This window comes from Onychostoma macrolepis, chromosome 15 (genome assembly GCF_012432095.1).
Source record: "Onychostoma macrolepis isolate SWU-2019 chromosome 15, ASM1243209v1, whole genome shotgun sequence".
Lineage (NCBI taxonomy): Eukaryota > Metazoa > Chordata > Actinopteri > Cypriniformes > Cyprinidae > Onychostoma > Onychostoma macrolepis.
The window spans coordinates 16,647,090-16,659,577 of NC_081169.1; the positions used below are offsets into that span (position 1 = coordinate 16,647,090).

At 37.9% G+C, this 12,488-nt stretch overlaps 2 protein-coding genes across 3 annotated transcripts; both read left to right on the top strand.

The window, feature by feature from the left end:
* Positions 1-768: 768 nt before the first annotated feature.
* crk (v-crk avian sarcoma virus CT10 oncogene homolog) lies at positions 769-5,037 on the top strand. Its single transcript, XM_058799746.1, has 3 exons — positions 769-1,430; positions 1,940-2,517; positions 2,742-5,037. The coding sequence occupies exons 1-3, from the start codon at positions 1,205-1,207 to the stop codon at positions 2,877-2,879; spliced, it is 942 nt and encodes a 313-aa protein (XP_058655729.1). The 5' UTR covers positions 769-1,204; the 3' UTR covers positions 2,880-5,037.
* An 882-nt stretch (positions 5,038-5,919) lies between these two features.
* ywhae1 (tyrosine 3-monooxygenase/tryptophan 5-monooxygenase activation protein, epsilon polypeptide 1) lies at positions 5,920-12,100 on the top strand. 2 transcript variants are annotated; one of them, XM_058799748.1, is made up of 7 exons: positions 5,920-6,163; positions 8,639-8,838; positions 8,922-9,028; positions 9,153-9,359; positions 9,612-9,748; positions 10,323-10,362; positions 10,971-12,100. In XM_058799748.1, exons 1-6 carry the CDS (start codon positions 6,100-6,102, stop codon positions 10,328-10,330), a joined length of 723 nt encoding a protein of 240 aa, XP_058655731.1. In that variant the 5' UTR covers positions 5,920-6,099; the 3' UTR covers positions 10,331-10,362; positions 10,971-12,100. The 2 variants fall into 2 exon arrangements, with proteins under 2 accessions (XP_058655731.1, XP_058655730.1); XM_058799747.1 differs by lacking the exon at positions 10,323-10,362 and having other exon boundaries at positions 5,921-6,163.
* Positions 12,101-12,488: the final 388 nt, after the last annotated feature.

Below are 12,488 nucleotides of genomic sequence, written 5' to 3' on the forward strand. Positions count from 1 at the left end.
CTCTTTCGTGCTTGCTTTGGACTCTTTGGGCTTGTTTAATGTAAACGACAGTGTTTACGTACTTCCGTTTCTTTCCTTGCAATTTACAACACAAACGACCTTTGAGTAGCCTATATTAGCAAATGAGGCTATAAATTGTTCGACAAGAAAATTAATTCAGGAAAATGGACCAACAAGACCTATAAAAAATATAGTTTATACTGCTGGAAAATCCATTTTAAACAACAACTCTTGTTGATGATAGCTGGTTTCCAGTTGGTCATTGGCTGGTCTTTCACCAACAAACCACAGCCGGTCAAATCAAGCTGGATTGGAAAACATGGTAGCTGGACAGCCAGATGGTGACCAATTAGGACTAGTTAATGACCTGACCAGCTATAAACCACTGGGCTAAACTGGATTTTACTTTAGAAACTATCGTGATTTTGAGAAACACATTTTATTTAACTTTATTTTCCGTTCAGATTTTCACAGAACGGAAATTTATATTTGGCACTGGACAGAAAAATACATACACATTATTAAACACAGATAAAAACAAATTACTAAAAATATGAATTAATAATAATATGAATACGAACATCATTATTCATTTGGATGTAAAGACGTAAAAAAAAATATATATATATATATATATATATATATTATATACGAGTAAATATATTACAAAGTTAAGTAAAACAAAACCAGATGTGTTCATATAAAAATACAAATTATCTAATAAAAGTAAATAAAATGGTAAAGTCTTTAAATGAAACTGCAGAATCATACGGGGCTATGGCCTCGTTTTCAACATTGACCGCATCAAAATGGCTACCTATAGACGCCGTCTGAATTGACTGTGTTATTGCATCACTTCCGGGAAATAAGGTCAAAAATTGTTTCCCTTGTCCGCCATTTGAAATATTTGAACTTCCTTGTGACAACTTCCAATGTACGTTTTGGTTTACACTGAACAATTATCAGAGGATCTGGGCGAATAGTCGTAGTTTTTGCGTCTCATGCACGTTGGGTTTCCGACGTCGGCTGTTTTCTTACCCGATTGGAACAAAAAAGCGTAGAAAAGTGTGCGAATGCTGCGCGTATTCGAAACGTGTTCAACAACGGAACGCGGTAAAGTTTTTGCATGAGTTGAACGCTGCTTGCGGATAAGGAGAGGCGAAGGGAAGGCCTGTGAAGCCTGGGCTTTTTTCTTGCGCTAGTCATGGCCGGAAATTTTGATTCGGAGGACCGAGGGAGCTGGTATTGGGGGAGATTAAGCCGGCAAGAGGCGGTTTCGCTGCTCCAAGGGCAGAGGCATGGAGTGTTCCTGGTGCGGGACTCGATCACTATTCCCGGGGACTACGTGCTGTCTGTGTCGGAGAACTCCAAAGTCTCTCATTACATAATAAACAGCATCAGCAGCAGCAGCAACCGCCAGTCTGGACCAGGTAAGTTAAGCGGTGCATATAAATATACTGCCAACAACGGGTCGAATAAATACTGCTTTAGCAACACGCTTAGCAGCTCGACGAGAAACTTGTGTACTTCTATACTACGAATAGTTCTCCACATTCAGTCTGATTTTTTTTTATCATTCTAGTATTACGTCGTAATTTAGTATTCTCTGTAAGATGTTTACACACACACAAATCTGTTATTTCTCAGTATAAACCGTGTTTTTGATTCAGTCACTCAGATAATTTAGATCTTTTAACATGTAATGGAAACCATATGTATTTTTAATGACAAAACACCCACTTTGTTGTTTGTAAATGCTGTATGCGTAGTAATACTGAATTTATTAACTATTATGTGTGGTATTTTAAAAAATGGCGGTTTACACAACAACAATTGTAATTTTATTATATCTACCATTTAGTGAAGTCTTCATAGATTAAGGTTAAGTAAGTCTTGATAGTCCATCCATCCTATGTGCTTTCTCGCTGTCATCCCGCAGGACTCGCTCCTCCTCGGTTCCGTATTGGAGATCAGGAATTTGATGCCTTACCTGCGCTCTTGGAGTTCTATAAGATCCACTACCTGGATACCACCACTCTCATTGAGCCCATCAGCAAAGCCAAGCACTCGTCCTTTATCAGCGTCAATGCAGGAACAGGAGGAGCTCCTCAGAGGCTGGAAGAGGAGTACGTCCGAGCTCTCTTTGACTTCCCCGGCAATGATGATGAGGACCTTCCGTTTCGAAAGGGCGATATTCTTAGAGTTCTGGAGAAGCCGGAGGAGCAGTGGTGGAACGCTCAGAATTCAGAAGGCCGTGTCGGCATGATCCCAGTGCCCTACGTGGAGAAGTACCGGCCGGCCTCGCCAACATCAGGTGGCCCTGGAGGGTCTGTTGGAGGATCCGGAGCTCACGGTAACTCCGACGGCCATGGTTCTCAGTCTCAACCTCTGCTTGGCGAGCCAGGCCAATATGCCCAGCCGACATCCTTACCCAATCTACAGAATGGTCCGGTTTATGCCAGGGCGATTCAGAAGAGAGTTCCCAATGCCTATGATAAGACTGCTCTTGCTTTGGAGGTAACAATTGTAGCTTTTTTTTTTTTATTGCACAGTATTTTATGTGTAACACAGACACAAATGACTGATTTTGTACATTTAAAAATGTATTTTTAAATAGAATTTTGTAAAATAAAACATGTTTTTTTGGCTTTGGCGCCTCCCAGTGGAACTGTAATTCTCTGTTTGAGTTTTCTGTTTTGTGCATTGCATTAACAAAGTGTTTCCTCCATTTCTGTTGTTAGGTCGGCGACATGGTGAAGGTGACCAAGATCAATGTAAACGGTCAGTGGGAGGGTGAGTGCAAGGGAAAGCATGGCCATTTTCCCTTTACCCACGTCCGCTTGCTGGACCAGCACAATCCAGAGGACGAACTGAGCTGAGAGAGCAGACTGTCTTCCCTAGCAGCCCTTAGATGTACACTCACTTACACACACACATACACATACTCACACACTCTGGCTCCTCACACTTCCTCACTACTGCCCTTTACCTGTCCGCCTCGTCATTACCTTGTGCCATTGTGTCTCATGCCAACGTTCACCATACCTGCAACAATTCCCTTACTAGATTTTATGCAATAATTGAAGATATTTACCAAGTAAACACTAAATTCCACACACAACACCATACACTACAGAGAGAGGAGCATTAGTGTGTGGCTTCTTGTGAACTGACAAAAGAGGAAGAAGCCTGCTTGGACTTAAAACATGAGCGGTTTGGTGTCTTAACAAGGGACTGTTCCTTTGCTTCTTTGAATGCGGTAGCATACACTACTTAGTGTCCTAGAACACAGCAGCTTTCACACTACAAATCATCTACCACATGAAAATATTCAGAAATGCAGATCAAACATGCTTTGAATAGTTTTTAGTCTTTTTCATTGGCTTGTCAGTCGTTACTGGCTCAGCACCGGTCAGTTGTGTCATGAAGCGGTTCTTACCGGGGAGGTACATTATATAAAAGATGGAGTAGCCCGAACCCTCACAGCATTTAGTTTTATTTATGCACATTTCTAATGTATACAAGATGGGCCATGCATCGTTATTCACTACCGCTAACTTTGTTTTACTACATTTTCATTATATATTATCAGGAAATGCTACTTGCTCCTTTCACCATTATTGCTGTACTTGGAAGTATTACACTAAATGCGGATTTGTTGAATGTGTAACACTAATTTCTAATGCTAGACTCAATACGTCAACATAAGATAGACTTAAATGATTTTTTTTTGTTTTTAAATAAAAATCCAACATTGTGACTTTTCCACTTAAAATAACCAATGTGTTTTTGCCAAAACTTCCCTTGCCAAGGTAGGAAATACAGTAAGTGGTTGTTGTAGCGACACTCTACTACTACTCTCCAAAGCTACTTTAATATTAGATAAAGATATTTCAAAAACAACCCAGCTATCTTTACAATAACACAGTAGGATCATATGAAGAGTCACACTAATGTGCAAAGTCTAACCTGATGCCTCAAATGTGTTTTGCTCAATTGATTTTGCACAAACGAGTAGCCTTTATCTATGATTGGTTTATCTGGCTATTGATTTTTTGTTTTGAAACATCAGCCTCCATCATGCCTGTATTATCTATTTCATTGCAGAAATATAGTGCATTTTGTCCTTTAATGCCCAAGTAAGACGTTGCTTTCCTAATTGCCTGCCTTAATTGCAGATTGTTGTCAATGACCAAATCAGCAATGTCTTTAGCCTAATTAGTTAATAGCAACATGTGGGGAAAAGTGGAGTATATTTTGTTCAACCTTGCAGAAAAGTTTCTTTTAACCAACTTCCATTACTAATGACTGTATTTGGAGAATAGAAATTGAATGTCTGTGAACAAATGTATCAATTATAACACTAATAGACAGGCTACAAGAACACTTATCAAATGTTAATATTTTTACCCTTTACCTTTATTTGTTGTTACTTTTAAAAAGAAAAAAGTTGACTAACTTTGTTTGGTAACAATGACAATCACCTGGAAACTTTTCTGTTATGTCACATCTAAATGTTAGAAAGCTATGTCGTGTATGTGTGTAGGTTAGCTGTATGTTGTCATGATGTGACAGCAAGCCGGCCATGTTATGTAATTGTCACACAAGTCGTAATTATGAAGGACTTTGATGTTCATGATCTGTCTTATTAACTGTCTATATTTCAGTCAGAAATGACATTGATGAAATTAGATCACTAAAATCAGTCACAAAGCAAAGCTGGAGTCTTGTAAGTCTGAACTCTCACCTGTGTCCTGTGAGAATGATTTCACCTCAAAACGCTCCACTTTCGTCTATGACTGAGTTGAAAGAGTAATCGCAAGTCGTCTCTGTACATTTTAATTGTACCCAAAGTATTATGTTTAGAACCTAAATATCAACACGGTAATTTTGTGAAATTAATCTTGTGTTATCCTTTATGTGCATCCAAGTCTGTCAGAACAGTGTTTTAAGTCACACAAAAAAATCCTACGTTTTTGTTACAGTTTTATTCCTGTACATGAAATAAAGTTGACCCCTATAGTAATGCTACTCAAACCTTTTACTTTGCCTCTGTCACTATTTTCATGCCTTTGTATTTATTACTCTGTTGAGAGATTTATTTAATTATCCTATTATAGTACATTTTGTCTTTTCTTTTATATAATATCCAGAGTTATTAATTTTAATGAGCCAATCTGGTGTCAAATTTGTAATTTTTATCAGAAAGTGATCTATCATTACAGTTTCGCAATTACTTTACTGGTAGTTATTTAAACTGAAACAGCACACCATTTAATTTGTATGTTGTGTAATTGTTAGAAATATAGTCTAGACCCAAATAAAATACAATTTAAAGTAACACCTTAAATGTTTTTGAATTTAGTATTTTGTTTTTAATATGTTCGATTGAAGCAATCAAGTGTAATCATTTATTATGTTATGCTGTTTGAAAACTATGTTTGACTGACTTCTGTGGAACACAGAAAATATTTTGAAGAATGTTGGTATTTATTTGGTTGCCAACATTCTTCAAAACATTTTCCATCGACTAGACGAGAAAAGGACATTTCTCAGAAAATCTTCTTGTATGCTGATAAATGAAAAGTAAATAACAGAATTTACAACTGAAAGTTATCTCAGTTGAAAGTTTTGCTAAATTCAAAATAATTGTGTTCTAATGTGTTAATTCAAAAGGTATTGCATTTGGGTCTAGACTTTCTTTAAACATATTTCTCACAGAATAGAACGACACGAGAGTGAGTACATGACAGAATGTTCTTTTTGAATGAACTATCCCTTTAAATCCAAATGTTTCCAGTGATTTTTTACAGAATATCGCTGCCAGTAATACACAATGTTTAGCTGACACAAAAGGTGCAAAAGGCACACAGCATTCATTCTCTGTTCAAATAAAGAGGGTTAAAAATCCAGCATTCGTATGTGGAGAGAGGGAGTGTGTGGAGATGCTCTGTGTGAAAGTTCCCGGATGAAGGTGTAACGCCATCTTTACTCCACCATTCAAGCCGCAGCTGTTGCTCGCATAGGGGCCTGCCGGTGAACTCACACTCCTCCTTTACTCCCAATCTCACAAAACACGCTCGCCTCGCGCTGTCCAACATGGGTGACCGGGAGGATTTGGTGTACCAAGCCAAACTCGCCGAGCAGGCGGAGAGATATGATGGTAAGAGACATTGAGAGGTAACGGGAACGTTATTTTTTACAAAGCGAGTGCTCATGCAGGCTAACGTTACTGACGGTCGGGTTAGCTGGCTTAATTCGCGGTTAAAGCAAGCGAACACCTTGTGAATTGTAAACCGATCTCCGTTTACTTTTTAAAAACGTTGTTTCGTTTATTTGTACAGTCCGTTAAATCTGTCGATGTGATATTGGGGTAACTACAGAATGGCATATGAAGATGGAGACGTTTATTGAGGAGACAAAATGGCGGAGAGTTAGTGGGTGAGGCAAGCTGTTGCTAGCCATGGCGGAGGGGGTGGCTGCGGTCTTCAAGCCTCATGTAGGCGAAGAACGACTCCAATATTAAACACCAGTCTTAATCGACCCAATTAACCACAATAAAGAGTTATTTCTGCATGAGGTCCTCCCTTTTCTGCGTTTACCCCCGCAGCACATTACGAGAGACCGTGGCAGTGTCTCAAACCCTTTTGAGCTGCCTACTTAGACAGCATTTTTGCGTATCACGGGCGCGTTGCGTTGGGCGCATAACGTACCCCAAAATGCTGTCTAGCCAGGTACCTTGTTGCTAGGTTTTGAGACGCATTGTACAGTAACGCAAAGCAAGTAATGCTTAGTAAGCTGAGATACTGTAGCTTTGCAGTGAGATTTCATTTCAGACTGTAACGTTAGAGAAGTGGCTCGCTGGCTTGTGGTATTCAGGATTTCAAAGATATCCTAAACCAGCAGCTATAATTGTTCCTTGATGGTAATTTATTGTTTGGTTTAGTCACCCATTAACCTATGTTAGGTATCTAGGGTTTTCGCTCAACACTTGAAAGTATACTGCAAGTATGTAGTGTGCTAGAATGATGATTAACAAAGGATATGCACAGTGTTTTATGATTGTATACTGGCAACCCAAGGTGAATGCAAATAAATGTAAGGTTGTTAATAATGTTTAGCCTCTCTTATTTGAGTAAATAAATAATACATACCCCATGGAGTGCAACAGTGGCCTCCTACTTTTTCAGTGGTCTTGATTTCAGAAGTATTTTTCTCGTAGGAAGCCATGAATCAAACCAACCAGTTATGCGGTGAATCGCAACATTACAAACTTTGGTTTGAAGCAGAAACGTATTTGAGATTCAGACAAAGGGTATGAGACATAACAGCTTTAATGAGGGAAAGAACTACAATCCCATGAAGCTTTGTGAGTGACAGTAGAATTAAAACAATGCAGAAATATAATGTTGATTTATTTGTATATAGAAACAGTATGTTTTAAGTTTATTGCATATTATGCATGCACATTTTTAAGTAGTTTGCTATATTTGCAGGTCTTTGTATGAGTGGGCAGGCACTTTTTTGTTTGGTTTTTGTTTGTGATTGGTGGAGATTTCTCTGCAGAATTATGGGTAATGTAGTTTTTCCACCAGAAATTCTGCTGATAAACACAATTATTTACAAATATATTTATTCTGGCTGATGGCTTCAACAAAAGCATGTACCATCAATTAACAACCAGAGTTTATAAGTTACCTGTGAAGAAAATGAATGGGAATTTTACTTTTGAAACCCAACTGTACTTTCTGACTGAGTGAAAATGGTACATTTAAAGGGTTACCCCAAAATGAAAAGTGTTATTAATCACTTACCCCCATGTCGTTCCAAACCCATAAAAGCTTCGTTCGTCTTTGGAACACAATTTAAGATATTTTGTATGAAATCTGGGAGGCTTGTGACTGTCCCATTGACTGCCAAACAATTAACACTGTCAAGGCACAGAAATGTATTAAAAACATCGTCAGAATAGTCCATCTGCCATCAGTGGTTCAACCGTAACGTTATGAAGCGCCAAGAATACTTTTTGTACGCAAAGAAAAAACAAAAAAAAGACTTTATTCAACAATTTGTCTCCTCTGCTTCAGCATAGCGCCATTTAAGAGAATATCCGCTCTGGACGCAAGCAGCGTACGCTGTTCTGTGTCTGCCGCGCTGCACAGATATGCTGTTTTCGTTCAAATCAAAGCGTAAACAAACGTAGAAGACGTATCCTTGTGGCGCGGCAGACACAGAACAGCGTATGCAGTTTGCGTTCAGTGGACACTCTCCAAAATGGCGCTATGCGGAGGAGACGAATTGTTGAATTTTTTTTTTTTCTTAGCGTATAAAGTATTCTCGTAGCTTCATAACGTTACGGTTGAACCACTGATGGCAGATGGACTATTCTTTTTTTTATACTTTTCTGTGCCTTGACCGTGTTAATTGTTTGGTTGTAATTGTCAATGGGACAGTCACAACCCTACCAGTTTTCATCCAAAATATCTTAATTTGTGTTTAATAATATCTTCATTGTGACTAATGACAATTTTCATTTTGAGGTGGAGTAACCCTTTAAGCTATGGTTGCAACTTGTATTCTGTTGTAAGTAAATCCAGTCAGCAAAATATCCATCACGCTCCTTTTCAATTTTTTCCAGAAATGGTTGACTCCATGAAGAAGGTGGCTGGGATGGATGTCGAGCTAACGGTTGAAGAGAGAAACCTGCTCTCGGTGGCCTACAAGAACGTTATTGGGGCAAGAAGAGCATCCTGGAGGATAATCAGTAGTATTGAGCAGAAAGAGGAGAATAAGGGTGGAGAGGACAAATTGAAAATGATTCGGGAATATAGACAAACGGTAAGACATGCTCTAACTAACGTTCATTCGCGTAACTAGAATGATTAGTTTTACGCTTTGAAACTATGAATTTTCATGTCCAGGTTGAGACTGAATTGAAATCAATCTGCAATGACATCCTTGATGTGTTGGACAAGCACCTAATCCCAGCTGCAAATTCAGGAGAGTCCAAGGTCTTCTACTACAAAATGTATGAAAGCCATGAGGTTTTTTTTTTCTAAATTAATCTAAGGATGAATCGTATGTGACATAATGAGGTCACGGCTTTATTTTTACATGTTTTAAACAGACCTTTTCTCCCTTTGATGCATCAGGAAGGGTGATTACCACAGGTATCTCGCTGAGTTTGCTACAGGAAACGACAGGAAGGAGGCTGCAGAAAACAGTTTGGTTGCTTACAAAGCTGCTAGTGATATTGCAATGACAGACCTTCAGCCTACACACCCCATTCGCTTGGGTCTGGCTCTTAACTTCTCTGTATTCTACTATGAAATCCTCAACTCTCCCGACCGTGCATGCAGGTTTGTTTTCTTTGTGTTTTGGGGGGTTTTCAAATTTCTTAACATGAAGTACAACAGACAGTTACAGTTTTGTAAATGTCTATCCATCATATTCTTATATTACACTTGTATAAATATGGTATCTGTTAATTATAACAAGCTTTTTATAAGTGTTTGGTTACTTGTCAGACCAAGATTGTATTTAATGCAGTGTATTCCTGTTCACTTGTATGCTGAAACTTAACGGTTTATGTACCTGGCTGTTGATTTTAGGTTGGCAAAGGCGGCATTTGACGATGCTATTGCTGAACTGGACACATTGAGTGAAGAAAGCTACAAGGACTCCACACTCATCATGCAATTGTTACGTGATAACCTGACACTATGGACTTCAGATATGCAGGGAGACGGTAAGACGGATCATTGCAGTTTCAGATGCTAAGCCTGACAAACATGTCTTTTGAAACCCATTGGTACATGGTGACATCCTCAAAAGCTCCTCCACAAACCAAAGCTATTTTTAGAGCAATTGTTTCAGAGTGTCCCGATTTAGGACTTGTGAGGCATAGTTTCCAACCATCTCTAATATCTGCCTTTAAAAGTGTTAAAATAGAGGGCTCTGGCTACATTGGTAGTGGAAATGTGCAAGCAAACGCACCTACTTTTCAAATGCATCCACCAGAAATTAAATCACTTTCTCAATATAATGTGGCTTTAATGTTATTGTTTAATTGAGCATAAATATTTTATAGATCTAATGTAGTGTATGCAGTATATCAATCCAAAATTTTCATTCTTACCCCCAAAGTAAGACGCTCTTTGTTTTTAATAGCTCTATTGATTTCAAAAGTGCACATCACTGCATTTCTGTGCAAAACCAGCAGTATAATCTTTCTCTACTACATTTCATGTCATCTTGTAATGTGTCCAGACTCATGCCGTCCAACTTAACCCATCTTGCCTTTTTTCATCCCCACTATTTAGATTCCTAAAGGAAAATGTTAATTGCCCACAAACTTTATTTGTAAGTGTGGCCACTTTTTCCAGCTCTTGCCCTTTTGTCCACAAATTGCATCACCACTCACCCGTTTGTAAGCTTTGTGTTGCGATCTTTGTAGCCACCAGAGTGCTATATGTGCAGCATGTCTGAAACAAACCGTTTCTGCATGATCACTGCCAGATCCTCAATGTCCAATTGGAATGGCTGTGTTGAACAAATATATTAGAAAAATTCTGGTATGTTTTACTAAGAAATGTAGAGTAAAGGTGTCTAAGGGTATCATCCTTTGCTTTGGGAATTGAATTACGTGTGAAAGTTAAATGACCACATGAGATAACACTGCATTCAAATTAGACTTAAGCCAGATTTTAGTTGTTTTTTTTTAAGCTTGGAAGTTACATCTTCTATTTGTAACATGATAAATAAATTTGATTTTTCTCACAGCATGTATTCGGTTCTTCACTATTGACTTGATTTTTGCTTTTTATTTGGCAAACTCGTAATGCACAGATCTTGCAAGGGTTGCAAACTTGATGATGTGCGATAATGTATAACACATCACATGTGGATTGCGTTATGGGACATAACTGTGTTAGGATGCAATAACAATGGCTTTGTTTCTCTTTGCACAGGTGAGGAACAGAATAAAGAGGCGCTGCAAGATGTGGAGGATGAAAACCAATGAGACAACACAGCCAATATGAGACTCCACCCCACTCCCCCTCCCCTTCCCCAGACCCCACTCACAAAGGGAGCCACCAAGCCCAACCTTATGAGTGGCACTCAACAGCTTGATGCCTCCAGTTTTCTCTCCCTTTGTTTGATTTTTAATATTATTCTGTTTTATTAGCCCTTAAATTGAAATAAAATATACCACTCATGAAACAAACTTCAATTATGATTTTTGAATGGTCAGAACTTAAAGATTTCTTGGAGTATTATATATATATATATATATATATATATAATTTTTTTTTTTTTTTTTTTGTCCTGGTACAACATTTTTCCTTTTTTTTTTTTTAATGTTCATTTGCTTTATTTCTCAACATTTTTATCAGTTGCTGGATATATTTTGAGTTTTTCTTAATGTAATTACAGAAATTAACTTTTATTACTATTACTGATATGTCTACTATTAGTGGTTTGAGCTGTAATATTTCTGTGTTAGTGCAATTATAAAATGCAGTTAAAGAAAACAATTAAACCTTTAAAAGGGCAAGTCTAAACAAAGTGCTCTTTTTGTTAATTTAGTTTTTCAGAGAAAGTCAAAGCAAATTTCTTGATATCCATGTGGAGCAAAATGCTTAACATCACCAAGTAGTAGTTATGTAGTAACATTTACCAGTGGTCTGGACTGTAATTTGTGCTAAAATACTGTATTGCTCACATAGGCTGATGATGATGATGATGGTGGGTGGATGGATGGCTGCAGCTCTATAAAACTGAAGGAGCCTTGTTGCTTTTAGAACTAAGACAAATGCAGGTCTCCATTTGGCTGTCTCAAAAAGAAAAAAGAAAAAAAAAAGCACTAATAAAGTTGATTTTAAGCCTGCATGAGTTACATGAAATAGTCTATTTTTCTTCTTCCCCCCTGAATCTACATAATGCATATAATTTCTTCTGTACTTTGTTAACTTGAAACTAGTTTGTACTACTGGATATCTGACTGGAACCACAGACGTAAAATCTGTATTACAACGAAACAGCATGGAATTAACAATTAACTTAAATAAAACTGCCTCAAGTAAAATATTTAACCACCTCTTCTGCACTCAAAATGTTTTCCTTTCTCCTTTATCTCTACGTTTTATGTGCTTTTCCTTTATGAAACAAAATGGTTGCTAGTGAAGCATTTACCTTGCTAAGTTAGAGAAATAATGTTTTATGACATAGGAAGAAATCAATAAAATTTGCTCTTGGCAAGTAGAACTTGGACCGTCAGATGTTACGTTTTCTCAGTCCCAGATGTTTGGTTTTAGTATTTGCAAGGATTCTGTCAGTTGAAGATTAGATTGTGTTTAAAGAATGTGTATTCATTTAGATTCTACTTTAACATTCAACAAAGTATTTAATGCACTAAGAAAATTGTAAACTCATCTCAGTGCAGGTTAACCAGGAATTTGTCCAGGGCCCTGTGGTGGAATAGGGCC